Source organism: Polypterus senegalus, chromosome 1 (genome assembly GCF_016835505.1).
Source record: "Polypterus senegalus isolate Bchr_013 chromosome 1, ASM1683550v1, whole genome shotgun sequence".
Taxonomy (NCBI): Eukaryota; Metazoa; Chordata; class Cladistia; order Polypteriformes; family Polypteridae; genus Polypterus; species Polypterus senegalus.
This window is the reverse complement of record NC_053154.1, coordinates 306,526,198-306,553,820: the sequence shown is the minus strand read 5'-3', so window position 1 is coordinate 306,553,820 and position 27,623 is coordinate 306,526,198. Positions and strand designations below refer to the sequence as shown.

The window sequence follows — 27,623 nt, the reverse complement described above, 5'->3', positions numbered from 1 at the left end:
TAGAATCGCCAATCCACCTAACCTGCATGTCTTTGGATTGTGGGAGGAAACCGGAGCGCCCGGAGGAAACCCATGCAGACACGGGTCTCCTAACTGCGAGGCAGCAGCGCTACCACTGCGCCACCGTGCCGCCCTATTATTATTATTATTATTATTATAATTATAAGAATAAGAATATTGATTACATCAAGACAAAAGTGTGCCATCGTTTGACCATTGGCCCTCTACTGCACTGAATGTTGGCCGTCCACTGAACAACAAGAACAGGCACACCATACAATGGAAATGAAGATCTCTCAGACTCACGAGGTGGGATCATGCCATGAACGTGGGCATTAGGAGATGAATGGGAGTGGCACAGATCACCAAGAAGATGCAAGAGGCACGATCAAGGTGGTATGGACACGTCCCGTGTAGTGAAGGAGAGACAGTGGCCAAGATCACCCTTTGACTGAGCCCAGATGGCAAACAATCACGTGGAAGACCCAAAAAAGCAATGGCTCGACAGAATCAAGGAGGGCATGCAACAGATTGATGTTGACCCAGAAAACACCCTATATCGGAAGAAGCAGAGAAAGGCATCAAAAGCAGCGGACCCTGCGTTAGCACGGGACAAGCGTTAGGAAAGAAGATCAGTTTTTGCGTCCCCTAAATGGGAGCAGCCAAAAAAAGAATATTATTATAATTATTAAGCATTTTCAGCTATTTTTGTGTATGTAAATGCTCAATATAAATAAAAGTGGTTGTTGTAGTATAATCATCCACATATATTTTTATAGTTGGAGCACAAGCTTATTAGATTACTGCTTGTAGCCTTGTCATTTGTTGGTGTACACTGGAGTGCATGTTATGCTGGAATGGACACTTCTTCCAGAAACTTAAGAGATTTCCAAGTTTATTATAAATTTGTATTTTTGGAGGCGGGGAGTTTTGTTTTTTTTTTTTTGTTTAAAATTGTTTTTCTTTTTGCATTATTGGACAATATAAAACAATTATTATTAAACTAGGAAATATAGTTTCCCTGCTTCTCTAAGACCTTGTGTTAGATTCAGATGATATGAAAATAAGGCGCTAAGAAACTAAAATTTATGATCAAAATTGCTGAGAAATTAAGTTCACAAAATGGACAGGAACAGCAAAATGGGGGTTGTTTGCTGGTTAACCCACAGAGGTCTTTTCTAAGAGGGTTTCATAGGTTACCTCTCCAGTGTAGGTTTTCCAGAGCTGGAATCCAAAAAATGATAGTTTTTTATAGATCAAAAGCATTTATCATACAAGCCCATAAAAACTGAATATGCTCATAACATACATTAACCACACATCCCAAAAACGTAAACTCAAGTAATTTAAAGTGGCAAAGCAGCAGAAAATTCCACTGAGACGGGAGGTGCTGAGTACTTCATTTTGTTCTTAACTTCTGTTACCATTAGCCCCTCTATGAAGCCCAGCATTCTAAAATATTGTTGTACAATTCGGTCCTCCTTTTCAATAAACAGCCATTTGGTGTTTTTATGTATTTTTTATGTGTAAATATAGTTCATTATTTCATTAGGATATATAATATATTATTCTCTTACAAAGTGGGTTTGAGAATATTTTATGTTATGTTTTGCATTAAGCACAATGTAAGCACTGAATAAATGAAAGATTATAATAATGCTTGCACAGGTGAGGCAATCCCCACAGTGAAAGGTGCCATATAAAATAAAATACTGTACTTAATGACAGTTTCTGCTATTAGAACTGCTACATGGCCCACAGTCTTTATTTTATATGGTGACTTTCTACCATTATATCACACCATGGTGTTGTATAAGTGCAGAGCTTTAGTACTCTTGATTTGTTGAGGGTTATAATGTGAGTGAATGAAAATCCTTGTGTTATAAAACACCTTGCAGCCATATCTTGTTGAAGCACGGCTAAGGCAAAATATGGATAAAATTGACAAAGGCTTTCTTCTTTTCCAGACTCACTGATTCATTGTCAGTGACGTAATCCCCATAATGTTTAGCTGGCTGAATTTAGAGCACAACCACATACTACCCATAAAACAGTTTACTTGCCCTTCATTTAAGATACATGTTTGCACTAAACAGTGAAAGAAAAGCATCTTGCTAATTATAAGAAATCTTGCCTGGACATAATATTATGTTATCTTAGATAAAGGGGTCCTCCTAGATACCCAAAAAGGAGTGACAATTGAATTAACACCAGGATTTCAATGACCAAGAGGAAGACACACCACCAGGGTTTTCTTCATGCATGTCAATATTTGTGAGTCAGAAAGCCCTCTTCAGTTTTTGTTCTACCACATCCCATACAACTTATTAGACTTACTGGTACTCACAGTTTGGGCTTTGCAAGAACTGGCGGGGGCTCTTTCCCAGGAGGCATGGGGGTTGTTCCTCCAGGTAGCTGTCCATTTGCATTTCTCAAGTCTGACTTTTGCTGCTTGAAGAAAAGAATTCCTTCGTCAGATGAATCTTCACTCTCCTTGTCGTCTTCTGGTAGTTTAAAATGCACGCGAAGGCCAGCTTTGGAGCTAGAGCGGGGCTCATTGTGGTTCACCAGTTTGGTTTTCAAACAGCCAGGGGGGTCAGTTGTTGCAGCTCGGGATGTTTTCTGATGAGATGATTCCACCATTAGGCTAGTGTGAGTCGCCTGGAGGGAGGAACTATTATTCTGATTGCCTGTGAGATAAAAAAAAAAACCACAAAGGTTACTTGCAAGTGGCTGAACTGGGTAATCATATTCCCCTCTCAGCTTAATCCTTCTTTGTTTCTTGACAGTGAATTAAAGAGTGCAAAGGTTTATGTGATTTTTTTTGACAAGGCAGATGCTCATTTATGTATCACAAAAAAATAAGGCCTGGACTAGAATGACAATGACCAAGGACCTTTCCCATTAAACATGAATGAGATGGACTATGCTAACAGCCGTTCATATTAATCAATGTTGAGTAAAAAAGGTCGTAGACTTATAATCAGAATTGCGATTTTGACAGACTGAATAATACTTCTTGGCTTCCAAATCATTATGACAGGTGTGACAGATGGCTGTGATCCCCGCCTAGCTGGGAAGCCAATATACCAGCAGCACTGGGGGGAGCAAATGTGCACAGGATGCTGCCTCCCCCGGAGTGCTACAGGGCAGCCCCCCCTGGGTTGTTATGGCTCCACGGATTCTTGTAGGGCTTCATAGGAGTTAGAGTTCGGGACAACCCTGTTGGGTTCCAGGGGGAGCTGCAGAGTCCTACATTGGGCTTCCACCACACCTGGGAGTGCTACCAGACCTGGCTAATAAGCCACCTGGGGTACCCCCAGGAGCAGTATAAAAGGAGCCACCTCACTTCACTTGGGGTTCCAGAGTCAGGAGGAGGAGGATGAAGCTTGCCAGAGAAGGAGTGGAGGTGGAACAAGGAAGAGAAAAGGAATAAGAAACGACTGTGTTGCATTACTCTTTGGATCTTGGGAACTGTGCTACTGTGGGGAGCGAAAGAAAAGCACTTCCCCACTACAATAAAGGTGTGCTGTGTGGCAAGACTTGCGTCTGTCTGTCTGTCTGTGTCGGGGTCTGGGTGACTGGAGCACCCTCTGTTGGCCACACAGGTGACATGAATGCTAAACTTGCACTCAAGTTATGCCACTTATAATGCTTACTCTTCATTTCCTGACTCCTGACAAGTGATTTTCAATGCAGGGTGAGGTGAGAGATTAGATAGTTAGCATCATTAAGGTTTTAGCTGAGTTTTGCAGCCCTTTCTAACACTCTTTCATTCTGGCATCAGGTTGGGCTGGTTTGTCCCCATGGTGACTAGATTAATAATATTAATAATAATGTACAAAATGTGATGAGACAATCACATTGCCAGTGCTTGCGAAACACTGGCCAATATGTCCTATCTATGGCATCAAAACAGTTTGATAAAATATCTCCACTGGACTCTAGCTAAGAATAACAAGTTCCAAGTGCCATGGCAATGGTGGAGATGGAGTTTGGAGTTGCTTAAAACCCTGGAAATACTACATCTAAGATTCTCTGGGAGCTCCCTGTTCAAACAGATGTCACATGTAATGTCAACCAATCAGACACCATTTATTTGAATCTATCAACCAATAAAACTTTTTTAAAAGATATCTCGGTGCCGTCAGACCATAACATAATCCAAATAAAGGGAATAAATTAGAGCACTACCATCAGCTCTGAAATGAGATTTAAAAGAATTTGGAAAACGGAGGCAGAAGTAGTCCATGTCATCATAGGTGCTGCTGGGGTTATCACTAAATCCACCAAACGATATACTGAAAAGATCTCACCTGACATCAACATCTCTATTCTACAAAAACAAGCTGTGAAATGCAAGCCATCCGTAGTCAGCAGAGTCCTTGGCACAGCTAGCAGTAAATAATACCAGACATTTTCCTTTGAGATGACCCTGACTAGGCACCCTAACCCTGACTAGACCTGATTTTTGCAATTTACGCATAACCAAGACTTTCAACTATGCCCTCTCTCAAGAGGTCCCATGAGACAGGGCATAGTTTTCATACAACCTGAAAGACTGTGACATCCAAAGAAATATAATAATAATAATAATGTATGCGGTGGGCTGGCTCCCTGCCCAGGGTTTGTTCCTGTCTTGCGCCCTGTGCTGGCTGGGATTGGCTCCAGCAGACCCCCGTGACCCTGTGTTAGGATATAGCGGGTCGGAGAATGACATGACATGACATAATAATGTATTTAAGATACATGCAACCTTTCTCATGCTTACAGTCCTTCTTTTCAGAAGGCTCTACTCAAGACATTTCACATTGCATTATATTCCGGTATTCAAAGTTTTGAACATCCCTTTTGAACACCAGTTTTTCAAATCTGCTTGATCCAATTAAAGGTCACTGACGTCAGAGCTGATCCCAGTAGCACTGAGTACCATGCAAGATAAAACTCAGAATAAAGTATCATCATTTATGTTTTCATTTTTAAGGCTGCTGCTCTGATCCACTCTGGTGAGGCTCTCAGTCCACCGCAGGGCCCACTCTCTCATCAGTGAGCCGTGTTTAAAACTGCTAATCAACCTACTCAGTACATGTTTGGAATCTGTTGGAAGTCACACTTACTATTGCACAACACTGCTGCCCACTTTTTAATCTGAATTTGTTAAAATTGCAGAGAAACTGTTCCCAAAGAGTTTTCTTAATATAGCGCCTGTCTTGATATGCAATATAATTAGTTTATTGCATTTCAAACTGGGCAAACCACATGGATGTGCTCTAGTTGTACATTGTAGTTAGTTCAAAGCTGGCTTAGGTGATCTGTTGACTTGGAAATCTCAGAGATGTGCAGGTTAATTGGAGGAACTAAACTTGGCCAGTGTCAGTGCGTGTGGGTGTTAATGTTAGTTTGAATGTGCTCAGATGTTTTAATTTTTGCTAGCAATACTTTTTGCTGCCTTTCCATCCATTGACAACTTGCTGTAAGCAATTTAATCATATGGCATATGTATCCACTCATATACTGAACAAATCTTCTTCTTAGTGAATCATAAGTCACAGTCTGTTCCATCAGTATGTGGTGCAAGACGCTAACCAATTCAGTCCAGCACCGGATACACTTGTTCACATTCAGCACGGGTTCACTCACCAGTTACCCCAACATATTTGATTTGTAGAAGGATATAAGACTGTGGGGAAGCCCACTGGATAAAGGAATCACATTCAGACCATAGATTGACAGTGACCAGAGCGGCCTCAAAGTTAAGAGTGAAGACTCGGTGCTCACCATAGTACTGCTTCATTTGGCACACAACATAACAGAATACATTAATTTACTGTTATATTACTTTTAGACAACTGATAATCTCCACACACAAACTGAACCATTCTGTCTTGAGTGTGCTATACAGAAATCAATTGTGCCCACAGCCCTGGAGTTTGCTACATCAGAAGCAATGATTTATAGCTGAAATAAAAAGTGTAATTATGGTATTAAAGGCTTTGTGAAAATTTTCACATGAATGCCATAACACATGCAATATACAATCACAATTAGTATTTTTCACATACAAAAAACTGATGGTCCTGATGTTTATTCTGAAATATCTGCCAACTGTCTTCCTGATTTCACTTTGACTCAAAATGTGGACATTAGATCTGAACTTTATATGCTTCAAGTGCTAAAACATTTTCTTACCTTTTACATTTAAGGAGGCAATACTTGAAACTGTGCCATATTTGTTGCTTGCAGTGCACGTGAATGTCCCAGAGTCTTCTGGAAATACTTCTGCAATGACTAAGGTGCAAATCTCTTCTGAAAGTGCAAATAAAAGAAAACAAAATCAAAGCCCTGACAGATTATTGGTGGTGAAGCTGATTTATTTACTATCATTGTGTGAAAGAGAAGACACAATTACAGAGCTAATTACAGTAAAACGTTTGAACTTGAGATTAACCTTTCATATCCAAGTATGGACATGAGGGTTATAAATCCAAGAGCTGCTAGAAAAAAAAAACTCTTTAAAGATAGCAGCAAAAAATGAGGGGATTCACATCACTGTGACTCTTTCACCTCTTCATTTGACTCATTCCTGCTGTGTGGTTGCTTTTAAGTACTCTGTTATTTTCCTTTCTTTTGGTTGAAAGTAAATGTAGCAAAGCAGTTACATTGGTCACCTAAGTACAAGGCTTAGGAGCATTACCAGACTCTGAGGGGGACGTGTGACCCACCAGCCCATTCATTCTAAGGATATGTCTGCAGCTCATGTGTATGTAAACCAGTCTGGGAAGGTGTTTTCAAAGGAACGTGTTTTATGAAGCAAAGAGACTTTCAGTATTAAACTAAAAAGCTTAAGGTAAGTAGTGTTCATCATGAAAGGCCTTCAATAAAACAAGATATCATCAACTACTGTACATTACAGGCTGATTAATAGATAGATAGATAGATAGATAGATAGATAGATAGATAGATAGATAGATAGATAGATAGATAGATAGATAGATAGATAGATAGATAGATTGTTTCTGTTTACCTTGTTCAGCCAAGGTCCTGGGCTCTGAAAAAGGTAAAAATATAAAGATAAGAAACTTTGACATTGTATTACACAAAACTGCATTTCTGTTTGTTCACTTCTTGCCTCCACCCCAAACTGTATATACGCCGATATTAAAAAAATATATATATATATATATATATATATATATATATATATATATATATATATATATATATATATATATATGGGAAAGTTGTGCTATACATAGTATGTGCATTTCTAAAGTGCCTTCTTATAGTGTATAGTACAGAAGTGCAATTCTAAAAAGACTTTTTTTTTTTCTAATGTTAATATGTATAGAACCAATGTTATACTTATGTATAGTCACCTACATTGCTGTTATAGAATAAAGGATTTCTTTTAGCCTTACTTCAAGATGGTTTGGATTTAATCATGTGATAGACTGTGCATTTATGACTTCTTAGCTGTCTTTTCTATCTATGTGTATATAAGCTTAGGAATCTGTTTTGGCTCTGGTAGAACAGAGAGTTCACTTGTTCACTTGCTTTTCTCCAGTATATCTGCTGAATAAAAAATACACACACACACATATATATATATATATATATATATATATATATATATATATATATATATTGTGGTAGATAGGGGGCGCTCTCACTCCCTTGAACCCCTGTCCACGATTCCAAACACCAGGTAAAAGTCCTCAAGTTAACTTTATTAAATTGCCACAGTGTACAAAACACTCTCTCCACCACTATACTCATAAATTAATCACAAACAATAAACAATCCTCCAGCTCCGAGACGCGTTGCCACCCTTCCACCCAGCTCAGCTCGCTGTCTGGGAGCTCCCACAGTCCTTTTATATTCCCTGACCCGGAAGTGTTCCCAATCCCCAGTCCATGTGATTCTTAATCACTTCCGGGTCAGGTACAAGTCCTTTCTTTTCACCCCGGAAGCCCGTCGCTCTTCCTATGACGAACTTCCGGGTCATAGGGCACGAAGAAGTCTTTGTTCCTCCCTGCAGCTCCCTCTTGTGGCCCCTGAGGTATCCAGCAGAGTCTTTTACGAAAACTCCATGTCCCATGACTCCCTGCTGGTCTTTGGAGCACCTCCGTACTGCAGGGAGGGCTCCATCTGGCGGCCTGGGGGTATTGGCCGGGATGATAAGCCGGCCACATATCACAATATATATATATACAGTATATATACTGTACTGTGTATGTATACTGTTTTAAATCACCTGTAGCTCGCAAACCGTTTGACCTATTGACCTGAAATTTGGTACACATATACTATGTGATGTCTACTATCCGCTTTCAGGATGATGATTGGCCTCCAAGGTTATTCCTAATTTTATTTTACTTTTTTGTACAATCAACTCTAGTCAGCAGCCAGCAGGACGACAGTGCGGCGCATGCGTATGGGCGCCATTCTCATTCCCTACCACCTTCGCCATCACTTCCCTTACCTCTTCATATCTTAAATCATTCTTCAGGCAGATTGAATGAAGACTTAAGTAGATAGATAGATAGCTAGATAGATACTTTATTATTCCCAAGGGGAATTTCACATACTCCAGCAGCAGTATACTGATACAAAAAAAAATATTGAAGAGTAATAAAAAATGCATGTTAAAACAGACAATAACTTTGAATAATGTTAGCATTTACTCCCCTGGGTGGAATTGAAGAGTCGCATAGTGTGTCTCAGTCTGTCAGTCGAGCAGGACAGTGACAAAAGTCTGTCACTGAAGCTACTCCTCTGCCTGGAGATGACACTGTTCAGTGGATACAGTGGATTCTTCATGATTGACAGGAGTTTGCTTAATGCCCGTCGTTCTGCCACAGATGTCAAACTGTCCAACTTCACTCCTACAATAGAGCCTGCCTTCCTAACAAGTTTGTCCAGGCGTGAGATGTCCTTGTTCTTTATGCTGCCTCCCCAGCACACCACCGCATAGAAGAGGGCACTCACCACAACCGTCTGGTAGAACATCTTATTGCAGATGTTGAAGGACACCAACCTTCTAAGGAAGTATAGTCGGCTCTGACCTTTCTTAAACAGAGCATCAGTATTGGCAGTCCAGTCCAATTTATCATCCAGCTGCACTCCCAGGTATTTATAGGTCTGTACCCTCTGCACAGTCACCTCTGATGATCACGGGGTCCATGAGGGGCCTGGGCCTCCTAAAATCACCACCAGTTCCTTGGTCTTGTTGGTGTTCAGGTGTAAGTGGTTTGAGTTGCACCATTTAACAAAGTCTTTGATTAGCTTCCTGTACTCCTCCTCCTGCCCACTCCTGATGCAGCCCACAATAGCAGTGTCATCATCATGCCAACTTAAGTGAAAAATTAAGGAAAACATACTAAGTAATTGCAACACAAACACTGACTTAATCAATTTTAACGCAAAAAGATGCCGACGAAAGAAGAGAAGAAGCGGGCCACTTGGGTGAAGAAAAGAAGAGCTGCTCAGGAGTCAGCAAATGCATCAACCTCAGAGCAAACAAATGGACACAGACAGCCGGACATCATATTTCACCAAACACACGTTTATTTCTAATAATATTTACAGTGCACAAACCCCAGTGCCTCCAGCACCGATCCTACACACACAGTCCTTCGTGCCTCTCTCTCCTGGCCACCTCTCGTCCTCTCTCTAGCTCCGTTCTCTTCCACCCGACATCCTCCCATGACTGGAGGGAGGCGGCCCCTTAAATAGGAACCTGGATGGGCTCCAGCTGCTTCCCGGCACTCCTCCGCAGACACGCCCCAGTGTGGCGGAAGTGCCGGCTGCGCACCCGGAAGCCGTCCGGGTGTCCCCAGTCATCTTCCCCCCAGCACTTCCTGGTGTGGCAGAAGTGCTGGGCTCCCGGGATATTCAGGCACTGGGGCCCTAGGGTCACACGGGTCCCTACAGGGCTGAGCTTCCAAGCCCTTCACCCGAGGCCCCCAACATAGCCAGGACGGACGCCCCCTCGTGGTCTGGAGGAGGCACAAGCCCTCCTACGGTCCTCCTGGGCGTCCCAGCCGGGCTCCAGCCCCGGCCGTGGACCACAATATATATAATAAATATAGTACTGGCTGGTGTACATAATATGCTGTGTTATTAACATTTTATTCTTGAACCACCTTAAGCCAATTTAGGGTCACAGTTTTCTGCCACCACTTCTGGCAGCATTGGACTCAAGGCAGAGGGTAACCCCGGACAGGGTGCTATATCCTGACAAGGCCCATTCACATATACACCCATAGTCTTATGAGACCAGTTACTGATTAACCAAACCACGTGTGCATTTGGAAGGATAATCAGAGGATTTGAGGAAAGGCCATGGAGACACAAGAAGAACATGTAGACTCCACACAGACAATGACAGGATACCAGATATGAAGTAAGTGCCATTGTAGTGCCATCAGATTTGATCATTGTTTTTTTTGTACATTTTAGAACTTATTACAGACACACACCTACTTTAGGTGAGACATGTCAAACTCACTACCATTGGTGGGCCACTTCGACTGCCATACGTGTGTCAGCGGGCCGCACTGTAACAAATACTATTATACAAAGTTACTGTAACTTTAAAAAATGTAACACTTAAAGTTTAAAGAAAAGCAATTTGTTTCCATACAATCTCCATACAACAGAGTACAATTAGCTAGGTCCTTACAGTCTGAGATCTATTTCTTTTGTTCAATCTGCAGTTCAATCAATTCCATTTGGATATTCTCAGGCGCATTCTCAACGTTATAAGAGTATGGTGACGTAAACAGCGCAAAGTCCAGTTCATGAGAACTGAAATCACGAAAACGCTCACTGAATTCATTGCTCAGTAATTCAAGTTGGAAAACAAATCCTCCAAAAATCTAATTTTACTTTACTAAGTTTCCTTAAAAGTGTATATTGTAAAATAAGCCAATATGCAAAAAGCCTCCTGACCTACACTAATTTTACAAACTCAAAATCACAAAAATTTGTTAATAAACTCACCAACTTCTCGCGTCCGCATCAGATCTTCAGCTGTAGTCTGCACAAATTGTTCGTTACAATACTAGCACAAAATTACATAAAACTAGAGCAAAAAAATGTGAAAATATATGGGCTATTACTACTCGTGATGGTCAGTTCTTCCCAGTGGCCAGTGTCAGCAGCCCAGCCAGTAGGGTAGCCTGCCAGCCTGCTGCAGCCTAGCACTTCAGTTGCGACGTCGCGGCTCATTAACTTTGGTCAAGGCAGTGTCATGCCTAGGGTATCAAGGAGCTGACGCCGCAGCTGCAACTATACTAGCAGATGACGTTTCCGGTATGGTAATGCCATGGGAAAATGCGCTTTTGTCAGAAGGCTAAAGTAAGAAAAGTCAATAAGTAACGCCGAAGATTCAGAATGATTCAGACACAAATGATAGTAATTTAGTTTAGTGCTAACTAGGATCTGTCATGCGGGCCGCACGCATGTTTGACATGCCTGCTTTAGGTAAAACATGCCACTGCACCAAGAAGCAGAGGTTAATTTTGCATGAAAAACAGGAGATCAACTTGTGCAGGTTAAAATCATTTGATTTTTTTCTTGTGTAACTCATTTTTCTGACTGTAGGCTCGCAGAGCTGCGCAAATGTTTTTTTGTCAAAAATGGTAACAGGAAAGTATTTTGGCTTACATTTGGCAGATGCCCTTACTCAGACCAGCACTCAAGATAAGGATACATTATTCTAGTTTATATATCCTTCTTTATTTACAATTGGAGCACAGGAAGTTAAGTGACGTTCTTAGAGTTAAGCATTAATACTGCATTGTGACTTGAACCAACACTCTATATAACTGTGTAAAATTTACACATACCGTAGTGTATATACAGTAAGTACATATTCAAACTGCATCATTCTGCACAAAAGAAAAATGAATATACTAAAGGAAAAGACTGGCTGAATTTATTAAACGTACATAGAATTTACCAAATTAGAACATTGCATTGCCACAAGTTTGACGTTCAGTAAAGTAATACTAACACTTCTAATTAGAACAAAAATCTATGTGTGTAAGTACTCAAATACATGTCAGTACACAGATTTTAAAATTTTGTCTTTACAATTCCAAAGAGAAGAATGCAAGAAAAATCAGTCCAGCAAATAAAACAAATTTTAGGCTTGCAGTAAAATAAAACTTTAAGTAGACATGGATTAGGCTTCAATAAGTGCTATCCTCACTATTACCACTAGAGGGCCACACATTAAAATGCTAGAACTAGACATAACATAACATCGTCTGACGGAGCCACTTAAACCAATTCAGGGTCACAGGGCTGAAATCTATCCTGGCAACACACTGAAAATGCCTCAAGAATGTGTTTAGCAGTCAGTTTACTAGTGTTTAGTTCAATGTGCCTCCATTATTCTAGTGTTCTTGGAGAATGTGCTTCTGCATTGATGAGTGATTCAGCCCACTTAATGACATTTAGTTTTTTTTAAATCATCAAAATAGAGATTTCATTTTTACTCATCATGTGTTATCTGTACCAGCAACACCTTGATCTGTATGTCAAAACATATTTTAAACAATAAGTGCATTTTTCATGTTTATTTCTTCACAATCATGCTATATATACTTTGCAATAATGAAGTTGCATTCTAAAGTCAAGTATATTTAATAACATTTTAAAAAATAACTAGTCCACAGTTGCATTTTATAAAGGATGTTAGGGGTACCAGGGTCCCACTGTGAAAAACAAACCTCTAAACGTTCTGAATGCATTCATTTTCCAAGCTAAAATTGTTATTTGGTTTTGTTCTGCATCTGGAAATTATACATATATTGCAAAATAGTATAGTCATGACATTTTACAAGACAAAATAAAGCAAAAAACAAACCGTTGTGAGATTCAGTCATTTTAAGAGGAGGCTGGCTATGTAATTCACTTCACATTACCCTTTCAGGGTCAGTAGAATGAATTTGCCCGTGTGAAGCCTGTAAACCATAAGGACTGATTTACACCCTCTAGGTTAAGCAGAATGCCCAGTGGGGGCTGGACAGTGTTTTGGCATTGAAACCCCTGCAGATTTTGCTTTGTTCTCTGGCCTATTGGAAGCTTTTTTCTGTTTATTCTGTCCTTCCAGCCATTGAACCTTACCTTTTTCTTTGGTACATAATGTATAATTATATATATGTATATTTATGTATGTATTATGTATATGTATATTATTGCCTAATCTTGTTTATGTTGTAGCAGTGCTACCATTGGTTAGAACTGCATCTCCCAGCAGTCCTTGCAGGGCTGTTGAGGGCAAAGGTGGCCAGAGGGGTTCAAAAGGAGGGCAGGGTGCGAAGAGAAGAGGGAGTTTTTTGTTTTTGTCGTTTGGTGCTTGTTATAACTGTTGAACTGCCTGTCGTTGTCTGCCATATATCATCGTGTCCTGGATTGTATTGTTTGTTGGGGTCTGGTTATCATTTGTCTACCTGTTTACTGTTACTGAGGACGTTGTCTGGATTATTTGGCTTTCACGGAAGAAGGAGCGCTCCTGAACCATTCATCTGTCAACTTACTTCAGCAACTACCGGTAGGACTGTGTTTTTCCATTTCCCTCGCTTCATTCAAATCACTGGACATAACTTCACCGCTATTATTTCATACATGGACTTTACTGCGTGTTTGTCGTGTTTATCTGTTAATTGTAATATCGCCGAAGGGATCAGGGGTGGTATTATTGTTTCATTTAGTTCATTTAATTTTATTATACTTTTTTATTGTTTAAGTTCCCAGTGCGTTTTCTTTGTCTCTGTAGTGTGTGGGTGTGTGTGTGTCGTGCCAAGGCTGGGGTTGTCCCTGGTAATCCTCATATAAAATAAATAAATCACTATCTTCCACGACGGTGTGAATCTTAGCGGCTTCTGACCGCTACAATGTTTTATATATTAACTTCCTTTTTTATTTCATCCGGTAAAGCACTTTGAGCTACATTGTTTGTATGAAAATGTGCCATAGAAATAAAAAATAAATGTTGTTGTTGTTGTTGGATTCACCTTAGAAGTCACCACCAAGTGCCATTATTGATGTTGAACGATGATGCCCAGATGTGAACTGCTGTCTCTTTTCTGTAGACAACTAGACAGTAACAACTTTAAAAGTCACACTAACAATCACTTACACTCTTTCACTATCCATCCATCCATTTTCTAACCCACTGAATCCGAACACAGGGTCACAGGGGTCTGTTGGAACCAATTCCAGCCAACACAGGGCACAAGGCAGGAGCCAGTCCCAGGCAGGGCGCCAACCCACCACCTCTTTCACTATATGGAAGCATATTTTGTTATTTCATAAAGATATTTCCTGCTGCTGTTAGAGTGGTAATGAATGAGTGTGCTTCGGTAACACAGGATATTGAACACAAGTTACAAGAACTAAACAGTCCATCTATCCATCTGTCTTCCTAACCCACCAATCCAGGGCAGAGTCATTGAAAAGCTGGAGAATATCCCAGCAAGCACTGGGCAGAAGGCAGGAACAATCCATGGACATGTGCCTGTCTATCTCAGGGTGAACACACACATACACACACACAGTAGGACTAATCTAACCAAGTTTAACCAGGGTGAAGTCTAATAAGTTCAGTACAGATGTTTTAGCATAGGCAGAACGGTAGCACGGAGCTGTCATTCCTGCCTCACAGCACCTGGTTCTGCATGGAGTTTGCATGTGCTCTCCGTGTATTTATGGATTGATTGGTATCAGTGAGTGGCAGTGAGTCCTTAGTTATTTTATTACCAAGTCCTCAGCAGAAGAAAATCATCATTCATTAAGAAATACAACAACTGGTGTGTGGCACTTCAATCTGCTTTATCGCACACTCCGCCTTTTTTTATTTTCTGAGTATTTTTTTTTTGGTACACACACATAACACGTGGAAAGTGAGGCGTGCAGGTGGCTTGGCTCTTTCAAAAGTCTAAAGCTATTCTGTTCTTGTCAGAAACTAAACAGCAGCCAAACTGTACTTCACAAAAGATTAATAGAGTCAGGAGATAGTGCCTTGCTCCAATTTTAACTCGATTTTATGAAGTTAGAGTGAAACTTAAAAGAAGCAAATTACAAATAATTACTGATTTAAATAAACAATATAACTTTGCTCTATACTTATCCAATTAATTTAAAATAACACTTACAGGCTTTGCTTCGATGGGACTCACACTGACTAATCGTGAAACATGCTGTCTTTTAACTACTGACTTCCTGTAATTCTATTTCCGCATCCTTACAACTATTTACATGAATATTTATAAGTATTTATTAATATTCCTTTGAACAACAAACAGCTATTCTGCGAGGCAGAACAAGGCTTTTATTAAAAATAGAATCCAGTGGACTCAATTTGGTTCAGATTTATTGTTATTTGTACAAAGTACAATGAAACTCCTGTTTGCCCTTTTCTCCGCACTGCCACTCTGCATGAATCTTAAAGTTTTTATATGTGTTACTGGGTTGTTGTTTGTTTTATCATTTATATATCTTTAGTTGCGTGTTGTCTTCAGGACAATAAACAACCCAAAGACTTCCTAGCAGTTTTCCTATATTTGTGAACTTGGAGAGGCGTCAGCTAACTCTTAAGAAATTACGCAGTGCAGAGGACTTGGACCCACCTGTGCTGGCGATGCCATATCTTAGCCGTATGACTGGCATGAGTCCTATTTATCTTTGTCTTGAGAAAATACATCCAGATAGACAATGTCAGTCAGTCATTATCCAACCCATTATATCCTAACACAGGGTCATGGAGGTCTGCTGGAGCCAATCCCAGCCAACACAGGGTGCAAGGCAGGAACAAATTTCGAGCAGGGCGCCAACCCACCACAGGACACACCAAGCACACACTAGGGACAATTTAGGATCGACAATGCACCTAACCTGCATGTCTTTGGACTGTGGGAGGACACCCACGCAGACACGGGGAGAACATGCAAGCTCCACGCAGGAGTTGTGAGGCAGCAGCGCTACCACTGCGCCACTGATAGACAATGTTTTTAGTGAAAACTTGTGAAAACAAAACCTTGCCCTCCACTGCTATGGTGTTTCACTTGCATGTTGTTGAGCCACAGTGTTTGTTATGTTTCAATGCTGTGTCTCTTCATTTCTTTCATTAGCACGATATTGTTGTTGTGCGATGGTCTTTTGTAGCAAGCGCCAAAAAAATGAAAACGTGCACGAATGCGCCATCTTGTGGCTGTGGTTGAGTGTGAGCCGAGCAGACTGCTCCATACACACACACACACACAAGTCTATCATTTATATATGTCTAGTTTATATTTTTTTCTCTCTCTCAAGCTTCTGGAAAGTTCTGATTTCCCCTTGACATCAAATAATATGTATCTATCTATAAAGTATATCTATCCAGCAATCGAAAAACAGGTGCTGTTTAGGAAAAAATAATTACACAATTAGAGCTTGCACTTGTCTGTTAGTACAATCCGTGGCACAACATAACAGTGAATCACAGAAGCAAAAGTAGGATAATAAGGAAGACATAGTGAATGTGGCAGGTTGTCTCTACCCACACTGCCCGCTGCGAGCAGAGAAATGAACGTGAAACTTATCCCTATCTTTGGGAAAATAGTACCAAGAATCTGTGGTAACTTTTTTTTTTCAGTTTACTTTTGTTGTCACGAATATGTCTCAAAAACGCACACTGTCATAAATCATAAATTTTGCTACTTTAAAATGGACATCTTTGGTAAGTGTAAAAGACAGGGGGCGCCACTGAGCCCCAAACTCCAGACACATCACACAAAACAGTCCCAGGTGTAAAATAAACCAACCAATCCACAGCCTTTCAATTAACAATCCTCCCCTTCCTCCTCCAGGTGGGCTTTGCCTTCTGCCTTCCGACTCTGACTCACATGAAGAAGCTGGACGGCACGCTTTTATGTCAGTCCTGGGAGTACAGCAGTGGCCAAAAGTTTTGGCAGTGACACAAATGTTGTGTTTTGCAAAATGTGCGGCCTCAGCTTCTGTGGTGTCAATTCACATTGTTTTTATATTATTGTGCAGAGTGATCAGATTTCAAATAGTTTTATTTGCATAAAAAGTTAATTTTATCAGAAAAACCCATTTTCGCTTATTTTGGCCCTGGCATAAAATGATCGGCTAAAAGTGCCCAGCGAACGCCAGGACCCTCTCCTCCTGAGGAATCCACTACAGAATCATGTTGCCACATGTGCAGAGCTTGCTCAGTATTGGCAGCAGCTGGGTGTGAGCACATCTGCACACACAGCGAGATGAAGTCTTCTGGACAACAGCCTTGTGTCAAGAAAGCAGCAAAGAAGCCACTTCATTCCAAGAAAAAACATCAAGGACAGACTGAAATTCTGCTGGAAGTACAAGGACTGGACTGCAGAAGACTGGTGCAAATTTATCTTTTTGGATGAATCCTCTTTCTGACAGTTTGGGACATCTGGAAAATCAATTGTCCAGAAAAGTAAAAGGTGAAGGCTACCGTGAGTCCTGTGTCATGCCAACAGTGAAGAATCCTGAGACAATCCATGTGTGGGGTTGCTTCCCGTCCAAGGGAGTGGGCCCACTCACAATTCTGCCTTAAATAGAGGAGGGTATCAAAACGTCCTCCAAGAGCAACTTCTCCCAACAACCCAAGCGCAATCTGGCAAAAGTGATAACAAAGTGGATCATAACATTGAAAGTTTGCACCCGTGGCCAGGAAACTCCCCAGATCTTAATCCCTTTGAGAACCTGAGGTTAGTTGTCAAAAAGTGGGTAGACAACCAGTAGCCCACAAATTGTGATCAACTCCAAGCACTGAAAAGGCAAGAATGGATCACCACCAGTCAGGATTTGGCCCAGAAGCTGATATCTAGAAGGCCAAAGCAAACTGCTCAAGTTATGAAGAAGAAGGGTCAACACTGTAAATATTGGCAAATTACATAAATTTGATGCATTTGCCAATAAAAGCCTTTGAAGCTTAGGAAACTGTTTATAATTGTTCTTCAGTATTCCATAGAAACAAGTAAAAAATAATCTGAAAATGTTGAAGCAGCAAAGTTTGCAAACACAACATTTGTTTCACTGCCAAAGCTTTTGGCGACTACTGTACTTCTGGTACTGGGTCAGACGGAGGCCTCCTGAAGCAGGGAGTCCCAACCCTTGCAGCACCCCCTGGTGAAACCCGAGCACCACAACAGAGCTGTTCCTCAGAACTACAATTCCCATAGATCACTGAAGGTGTCTTTACTGGGTCCATGCCAGTGGAGCACTGCCATCTACCATACTGAGGAAGGAACTGCCCTGGATACACCAACATCCCCAAATCATCCATTAATTTATCCCTTTCTAATGTTAATGTACTTTATTTGCCATTTACAGTTTCTTGTATATGGAATATATTCTTTGCATAGCTCAACTTACTCAAGAGTTTTAGGGTCAGAGCGCAGGGTCAGCTATTTGTACTGCGCCCCTGGAGCAATTGCAGCTTAAGGGCCTTGTTCAAGACCCCAACGGTGTAGCATTTCTTCTGTCACTGAGTTACCAGCCCAGATCCTTAGCCACAGACCCACCACACCCCTACTTCCATATTGTCCTTCCATTACGGCGTCCCAGTCAGGAAAGGGTCCAGCACAGCAGTCACAAAGGCTTTTCTTCAAAAAAGCTGGTCCCATTATTAAATGCCACAGAGGGCTAGTTATTCAAATTTATAAAACATGCTTCACTCTAGAACTCAGTTTTAAGTGACAAATTAATACATATCCTGACTGCGAAGAAATAACTTTAATACAATTAAGGGAGCAAATTGTCACCAATGGGCCCATGATGTCCCCACACTTCCCTAAAAATGTCAGTTGTACCCTATAGGGCTTACAGAATGTTATGTCATTTTAGCTGAGCAAACCAAGTTGTGTTCTGTAGAAGGGTCTAGAGTGGTAAGGTCATGGGATCACGTTAAAGAGGAGGACAACACCCAGCGGTAGCCATACTCATACACTCCCCTCTGCCCAAAGAAATCTCACTACAGTGTGTTCTTCAACAATGGAACAATCCCACAGTGGAGTGTCCATGTTCATTTGACCTCGGCTTCAACTAGAGTAATGGCAGAGCTCTGTGCTGTGCGTCTTTGAACTACCCATAAGCCACCCTAAACATGTTGTATTGTGTAAGCTCCTATCCAATTGGTTACCACGTAATTTTCAAATTGCCTTTACTTTTTAATTTGCCCTCATCATACATTAAAATGTGTTTTTCAAATGAGAAATTAGACAAAGTCACAGTATATTATTACAAATTGATACAGACTTGAAAAGAAATGTAGTGATAGCACTGCTCTCTTACAATTTGGAGACCCGGGATTGTGTCCCAGGTTCACATGTCTGTGTGGGCTTCCTCTGCACGCTCTGCCTTGTACCCTTGTGCTTACTGTGATAGGCTCCTCTACTCAGGATATGTGGGTTTGCAAAATGGATGGATAAAGAATATTTTTACAATTTTTGGAAGTTGTGTTAAATGATTAAAACCTCTTTTTATCCAAAATAACATGTAGAATTTTAAATGGGCTATGTAGATATAAATGTATTCTTGACATGTGTACATATATGCACTATAAATTTATATTAATAGACTGATAATTTTACAAAAGACCTGCATTCATTTAGGACTTCAATACTGATTTGAAAAAAAATTAAAACTTTTTAATATGTGAAAAACATATTTTTACCAGACATTTACCTTGAGAATCCCAAGACCTTCCAACATCTGGTGGATAAGGTGCGCACACATCCTATGGTGTCTCCTACCTGGGTGACATGTTCATCTATTTCGACACATGAAAGGACATACAGCACATTCAGGCAGTCCTTCTCACGCTTTGTGACGCTCCATTTAAACCCTAAAAAATGTTATTTTGGACTAACGTAAGCTAAACATTTAAGCTACACCATTGAGGGGTAGGACTGTCTGACCACAGTGTTCTAAAGTCTCTGCTATCTTGCATTGGCCCCAACCTAAAACCCCAACCTAGGCTACTACTGCCGGTTTGTGCCCCATTTCTCGGAAAGAGCCCCCTATTGATAAATCTAATGAAAAGGACTGCTTCTAATAAGGTGGCGTGGGATGACAAAACGGAAACTGCATTTCGTGACGTTAAGCAAGCCCTCACTTCAGCACCTACTGTATATTGAAGACTCCTGACTTTTCTCTCTTTCACTTCGGACACAGGTCTTGGTGCTGTGCTGGGCCAAAGTGTCGATAATGTACCTGAGCCAGAAACTATTCGACTATAAGAAGAATCTGGATAAGATATTGGGGCATCTTAGCTATTAGCTAAACAAATGGGTTTGATGGACTGAATGTTTTTCTCTCTTTTGTCAAATTTCTTATTTTTGTATGTTTCATGTGTGATCAACCACATTAATTTTAGCAGATTAAGACTTCTTTAGCTGATATTTTCATAGAGACTAACACCACTCCTGTAGGAGCCCTTTGGGATCAATAGTCAATGCTTATTTTTTCATGCAGATTATTTCCTGTGACTCATAAAAATAAACTGCAAATAGAAAGCCAGAACTAATTACTGACATTTCTAAGACTTATAACGCTCACCTCAGGATATGAGATACAAAAAAGGTTGCTACTAGAAATAGAATTTAAATTTTTGAATACAAGGGGGGGCGGCATGGTGGCGCAGTGGTAGTGCTGCTGCCTCGCAGTTAGAAGACCCGGGTACACTTCCTGGGTCCACCCTGTGTGAAGTTTGCATGTTCTCCCCGTGTCTGTGTGGGTTTCCTCCCAGAGTCCAAAGACGTGCAGGTTAGGTGGATTGGCGATTCTAAATTGGCCTTGGTGTGTGTTTGTGTGTGTCCTGCGGTGGGTTGGCACCCTGCCCAGGATTGGTTCCTGCCTTGTGCCCTGTGTTGGCTGGGATTGGCTCCAGCAGACCCCTGTGTTCGGATTCAGCAGGTTGGATAATGGATGGAATACAAGGGGAACGTAGCTCTTTTTCTGTGAAAGCACTATACAGGTCTGGTAGAATGATTTGGTTGTTTTCATGGTGGCAGCGGTAAATATAACTATATAACTCAACTTGGGACACACTGTGGTTGAGAATGAACCAATATCCTGGTGCATTACAGTCCAACACCTGTAATTAATTTAAACTTTCTAGAAATCAGCTTGTCTGAAATTGTACAACAGGATGAACTTTAATTTGTACCCTGGATTACGGAAACACCTAAGTAATTTGCCTTTCATACCAAAACATGTATTTAAGCATCAAACAAGTGAGTGGCGAATGTAATAATTATCTGTAATTAAATCAAACAGTAAATTGGAAGCACATGTGAACAACCCCTCTGGAAAACTATTGTCAGTTTTCACATGCTTAAAAATGATGGCATCTTGCAGAAAAAAATGTTTTTTTGAGTTTCAGCCTGCAACTGCAAACTGGGTGACAAAGTCATAGGGGGAATCAGACATGATTTTGCAATATTAATAAAAAAAAATCCAAGTGTAGGGCAAAATAAATGTATTTACTATAGAAAGAATACAGCTCACTTGAGCATTATTTTTTTGACATTTTAACACAATTAGTCTAATGGTCATATGACTGTTGTCACGTATGACTGTTGTCAGGTATGACTGTTGTCACGTATACGTGTCTGAGGGACACCTCAACGACTGATCCCAGGTTTGTAATACCTTGCCAGGGCGAGAGGGGGTGCTGCTGCTGCTGGGGCAGACTTGTCTCTTACTTCTTTTTCAGCCCAGAGAAAACATCCACTGAGGGGAACCCACCACACCCCTTTTGGCGGGACTGGTATCAAAAGGATCCTGGCGATTCATTTGGGCCTGAAACTTTGAGGAGGATGGCGCTCCCCAGACCTTTTGACAGTACTTATTGTTGTAACCATTGAGGTGATTTTTGATCATTTCAGTGCCTGTTTGCTTTGTACACTACAAGAATAAAGGGGATGACCTGGCTGGCACCCCAGCACTTCGCAAGGGATAAGAATCTTTCTTCCACACCGTATACCAGAACAATGTGGTGGGCACGTTCAGTATTGTCAGCAGTAGTGAACATACGCCAGTGCTTAGGAATGAAACTTTGTTGATTTGTACTATGGCAACAAAGAGAACAAACACATTTATTATTTAACAGAAATGAGATTCATGATTTACTCTTATGTTTGTAAAAGATGAACATCTGTAGCCATGTATTACTTGTAAATGTGCTTTGCATTATTTGCTAAATCTGAGCCTTTATTTTAACAAACAAATGCTGCATTGTCAGTGTTGACGTACCCTTTTACCTACTATATCACCCAGATGAGTCTGTGGCACAGCAGATATACCAGGAATGAGATGGACAATGTGACATATCCTAGAAGCAGCTCTGGGGACAATAAAATAAAAGTTTAGAAGGGCGTCAGGCTGTGATCAAAATTGTGAGTTACAGAGGCAGTGGTTGGAGTGTGAAGGTGCAAGAACACCTGGGACCTCAAGAGGGCACTATAAGCATGTTCGCTTAAGGCTTCTAGTGAACATCCAGGACTCCAAAAGTGATTCCTTAGGGCAGGGGTCTCCAACACGTGGCTCGCGAGTCACCGGTAGTTCACAACCCCTTTCCAAGTAGCTCGCCAAAGGGTTAATGAACCCTACATAAATTTGAAAACTTGATTAGTCAAATTAGGGGTGGGCGATCTTTCCAAAAAATCATATCACGATCTACAATCTGAATTGCATTCAATCTTTTCAGTGTGGCATACACTTAAGAGACTATCCGGGCATAAATACATCAAGACCAAAGTAACACTTTATTTTAAATATCAAACAAAGCTGAATTCAATTCTTCTCTTGTTCGCTAGCTAAGCGGAGTTAAGCTGGCCAGTGAGTGAGGAAGGCCCCTTCCCTTCCGCCCATTGCGTGTTTCTTGGAATCTCGCAAATAAATCGGTTCAGCAAGCGAACTCTGATTCTTAGTGCGATGAGAAATTCAACCCGGGATGTTCAAGAAAATTATAGAAAAAACCCGATCTAAATGCGTTAAGTAGTTCTCTCGTGAAAAGCGGACAGACAGACATTGGATTTTATATATTATATATAATATTATATTCAAAATAATGTGCAGTTAAAGTCTCAACAGCATTCTCAGCATTTCTGGAGCTTAGTAGAGCCAGATAACTATAAGAGTCTTCACCAAGCAGCTCTGAAAATGTCTGCTTTGTTTGGGTCTCCATACCTCTGTGAGTCTGGCATGAATGTCACAAAATCAAAGTTCAGAACATGACTGACAGACGAACATTGAAATGACTCCATAAGAGTGAACCTCAGTGGCTCCACTCCACCAGACACCTCAGTGCCAGTCATCTGACTAACTCAAAAACACATCACACCTGTGAATGAAGTGACATGTGACAAAATGACAGAGGAATAAGTCATATCTGTGGATTTGGAATTGCAGTGTTTTGTTTTGACAACATTCATGTTTTAATTCAATAGTGTGAGATACTCACACATACAGACATACAAAATGCACTTGCAGGTGAACTAAATATTGTTTGTGATGTTTTAATGCAAAATGTGAGTTGTGGACACCGACATTTTGTAAACGTTCATGCAAAACAAGCGTATTCAGTTTGTTTGGCTTGAAATAAACTATGAGAATAAACATTAGAAAACATGAGTAACTCTCGGCCATTTTCATTTTGTAAAAGTAGCTCTCAGGGGAAAAAAGGTTGGAGACCCCTGCCTTAGGGATTCTTGGGAGCAATTTATGGCTGGGGCTTCCATGCTCCTTCAGGTCATAGGGCCATTAAATTTAGGGTTGTAGGGTGAGACAGGACAAGAGTAGACCTGATAGGATGGTTTGTCTACAGATGGCACTCTCCATCTTTTCTTTGAGCCAGATGGCAATATGAAGTCACAGAGATTATACTTATAATCATCATGTTGGCACAGCAGTCAGCACTGCAACATCACAAATTCAGCACCCACTCCCCACGTCCTCCCCCTGGTTTCACCCCATATGCCAAAGACGTGTGTTATGTGTGTTGTCAGTTCTAACATTTTCCCCATTATGAATGAAAGTAGGTGAGTTTATGAATGGGCACAGCACTGGACTGGCACTCTTTACAAGGTGTGTTCCTGTTTCACATACAACAGTGCCAAGATAGCCTCAGACCCCTGGTACCCTGAATTGAGAATGTATAAAGTTCATTTGAAAAATGAAATGGTGAGCTTTACTTACTTTTTTGTAAAATTCTAAAATCAGGAGAATCTTCAATTAATGTTCCTTCTCTGTACCACTCCACTTTTGGAGACGGAGCTCCTTTCACTCGGCATTCAAGTACTACCAGCTGTCCTTCGTATGCGGTCAAATCCTGAAGCATCTATTGGTCAATAAAGCCACAGTCAGTAAAGTATAACCTTTAACAAAATGAAAGTGTTTTACTTCATGGGTTTAAGAAATGAATTCATGTTTAAATTCAGAAATTGGTCAGTCAATCTTTATCTTTCACACCATCGTGCAGCAGGCATCGTAACAAAATAAGCAAGACTATAATAGAGCACCAGAGAGGAACCTATGCTGACCAGATAATCAGAAAGTTTAATTTCAAAGAAAAAAAATAAGTTAATTCAATAAAAAGGAAGCTCCTTTATATTTTGTACAAGAGAGCAACAAATGCCTTTTGCTTTTAGATGCTCACTAAAAGGTTCACAAAGTGAAACTCAGAAGGCAATTAAAGAACAAACAAGTGAATTGAAAGAAGCTTATTGTATAACAAAGTCTTTTCCCATAAAAATAAAATTAGTAATGTTCCATGTATTTCACATAGTGGGTCAGTATAGACACTTGAGAACAGATAAAGCATTCTGAAGAACATTGGTCCACAATGGTGCAGCAGACATCAGTGACAGTGGCTTAGCATGAACAACATACCCTCTGGGCATCTTTTATGAAAAATGAGGTGATGAGTATGAGAAGTTCTTCATGTAAAGACTCTGGGACCTTTCCTGGACCCAACACTTTCTGCCCAACATGTAGGACTGTATTCTTGACTAGAGGGTTTCTTCACTTGCCCTCACGTTCTATTATCGTGCCACTTTTCACGATTAATTGCAAATTCAAATGGCTGAACTCTTAGTTCTCATAGCTTCAGTCCCACGTCTGTCAATTAGAAAACCTGCCGACGTGGTGCACAATCACTAACCTCTACTTCAGTGGTCTCAAACTCCGGTCCTGGAGGGCCACAGTGGCTGCTGGTTTTCATTCTAACCCTTTTCTTAATTGATGACCAGTTTTTGTTGCTAATTATTTCCTTTTCCTTTCATTTTAATTGACTTGTTTCTTAAGATTTGTTCCCCCAGATTTCTTCATCACTCCTCTGAATTGCTTCATTTTGTTCCTTAAATGGCACCCAAACAGAAATGAAATGTGAAGTGAGGAAGCCAACAGAAGACCAACTAAGTCAGGGCCTCAAACTCCAACCAGTTACTTAATTGTTAATTAAACTCGTTCTTTAATGTTGCTGCTCTCATTGTTCAATGGCATACATTTACTAAATTATTGATTTTCTCTTTTCTAAGAGCAAAGGTAAAATGTTTTGTGGACCTGAGCAGATCAACATTCCTGAGAGCTTCATCTTTCTTTATTTTCAGATATTGTATGGTGGACACCACTTGTTTTCGCTCATTTTGTATCTCATTATTGTTTGACTGCTAATTAAGGAAAAAGAAACAATTGAGGGAATCTGAGTCTTCAAGAACAATTTAATTAAAATTAATTCAGAAAATTCAAATAAGGGTTAGTATGAAAACCTGCAGCCACTGATGCCCTTCAGGACTGGAGTTTGAGACCCCTGCTCTACTTCATTAAGGAGTCCTCAATGGTGGTCACTCTTAGTAATGTGTTCTTATTAAAATTCTCTCTTTCGTTGGTGTTAATTTGTCCTCATCATTCGAGCCACACTTTAAGATAAGCGATACATTTGTTGGATGCACTGGGACACATCATCAGTGATGTAACCTGAGGGTCATCGGGTGTTTCGGGTCTTTCAACATCAGGCACCCTCTCCCTGGTGACTCCGCCAAGGTTGATCCGACCCCAGCTTGTGTCCCAGAAGCATTCACCCACAGATCCGTTCTCTTGATCCAAAGTCCAAAGCCACCTAGCGGCTTTCTCTGCAGCTTCAGTTGCCAGTCTAATGGCTCTTCTCTTCACTTTCCCAGTTTTGCCCAGAGTTGTAAATGCTTTGCAGAGTGAACGCCCTGCAAAACCCCAGCAGCCAACCTCCTCAGGTTCACATCATGCCAGCCTCTCCTTCGGCACACATCTACAAGCTTTTGATACTGGGCATGCTTTCTTCCGTTGGCCTTATCCATATGCTCTTCTCATGGCACTGTCAACTCTAGCATAACCAGTTGCTTGGTGGATTCTTAGATGACAACCACGCCTGGCCACAGCCCTGTTGATGGTATCAAGGCTGGGAACGTTAGCATAAAAGGGGCTTTTTAATGCTCTTAGTGAAACATCTTGACTAATGAGGTCCTCACTTTCCCAATTTACAGATATTTCTGGGTTCATAAGTACTCCTCATCTTTGTGGGAGTTGCTCTAGTCGTGATTCTTGCCTACTCTCTATGCTCTTTATTCTCATTTCCAGGCTGACTGTTCTCCTCTTTATCCATAACATTAAAAAGTGAAATATGCTCAAGCCTAAAATAAGTGCAGAATTTTCAGATGCCGTGCTCAGTTGAACTTCAGTTTTCTCAGTTTACTTTAGTAAACTGTCAAGGTTTATTAATTTCAGCATTATTTCAAAATCTAAAATAATAGATTGCTTGTGTTAACAGTTTTGAGAAAATACTAAATATAAAAGGTGTTGCATACATCACTGACGAGAAAAGACTGATAGCAACGTACCTTTGTGAAAACTGGAGCAGCCATTAACGGTCTTCCATCTAACCCCTTTGGATAGTTGCTGGGGCTTTGGCACTGTAAATAGAAGAAAATGTCTTAGTAATAAATGTTTCATTGAAATAAAACATTTAATGTTTCAATTTCAGATTTCAGGTTATGTTATGATATAAAGAGACGTTGGAGTCCGTGTATAGACAGTTTTTCTTCAGGGGGTGCCCCCTCCATTGTGCATAACCACTGAACTCCAGACACGCAGACTGAGGTTAATGTTCCTAACACAGTACGGAGGATAACAAACTTCTAAACCAGTCGAGCCAAAGGAGAGCCACTTAGACTCAAGTGACTAATCAGGCTTTCAGTTTAAAGATGTCTCTTGCTCACAGTGAGTTCATTCCTTCTGAGCCCTGCTACACATGCAGAGCTGAAAATACAACTTCCTTGTAAATAAGAGTGACTACTTAGAGTGGGGGAGTCAAGACCTCGACCCGAAGGAGGTGCCAAGAGGTTTATTAATAACTAGCCATGCTACCTGTTAAAGAATCTTTTAAAAATTTTTGGTATTTCTTGCCCTACTTGTACCTTCAGCACCTTTCTTCTGTATCTGCTGGTGTCTGGACCTCTCTTGACCAGCACTCCATCTCCCATAAAGCCTGACTCTGTCATTATTTTTGAGGTGTATTTATCACCTCTTATCTGGTTTTATAGTTCCCA

The 27,623-nt window shown here is 40.7% G+C and overlaps 1 protein-coding gene across 3 annotated transcripts in view; it reads right to left on the bottom strand.

The window, feature by feature from the left end:
• mypn (myopalladin) overlaps positions 1–27,623 on the bottom strand; it is a 357,752-nt gene that overhangs the window by 161,920 nt on the left and 168,209 nt on the right. For all 3 annotated transcript variants that reach the window (XM_039735149.1, XM_039735165.1, XM_039735157.1), the window contains 5 exons: positions 26,916–26,987; positions 24,241–24,382; positions 7,025–7,048; positions 6,190–6,306; positions 2,348–2,690 (listed from right to left, as the gene is read on the bottom strand). In XM_039735149.1, the coding sequence (XP_039591083.1) occupies positions 2,348–2,690; positions 6,190–6,306; positions 7,025–7,048; positions 24,241–24,382; positions 26,916–26,987 (698 nt within the window). The remainder of the gene's footprint in view (positions 1–2,347; positions 2,691–6,189; positions 6,307–7,024; positions 7,049–24,240; positions 24,383–26,915; positions 26,988–27,623) is intronic.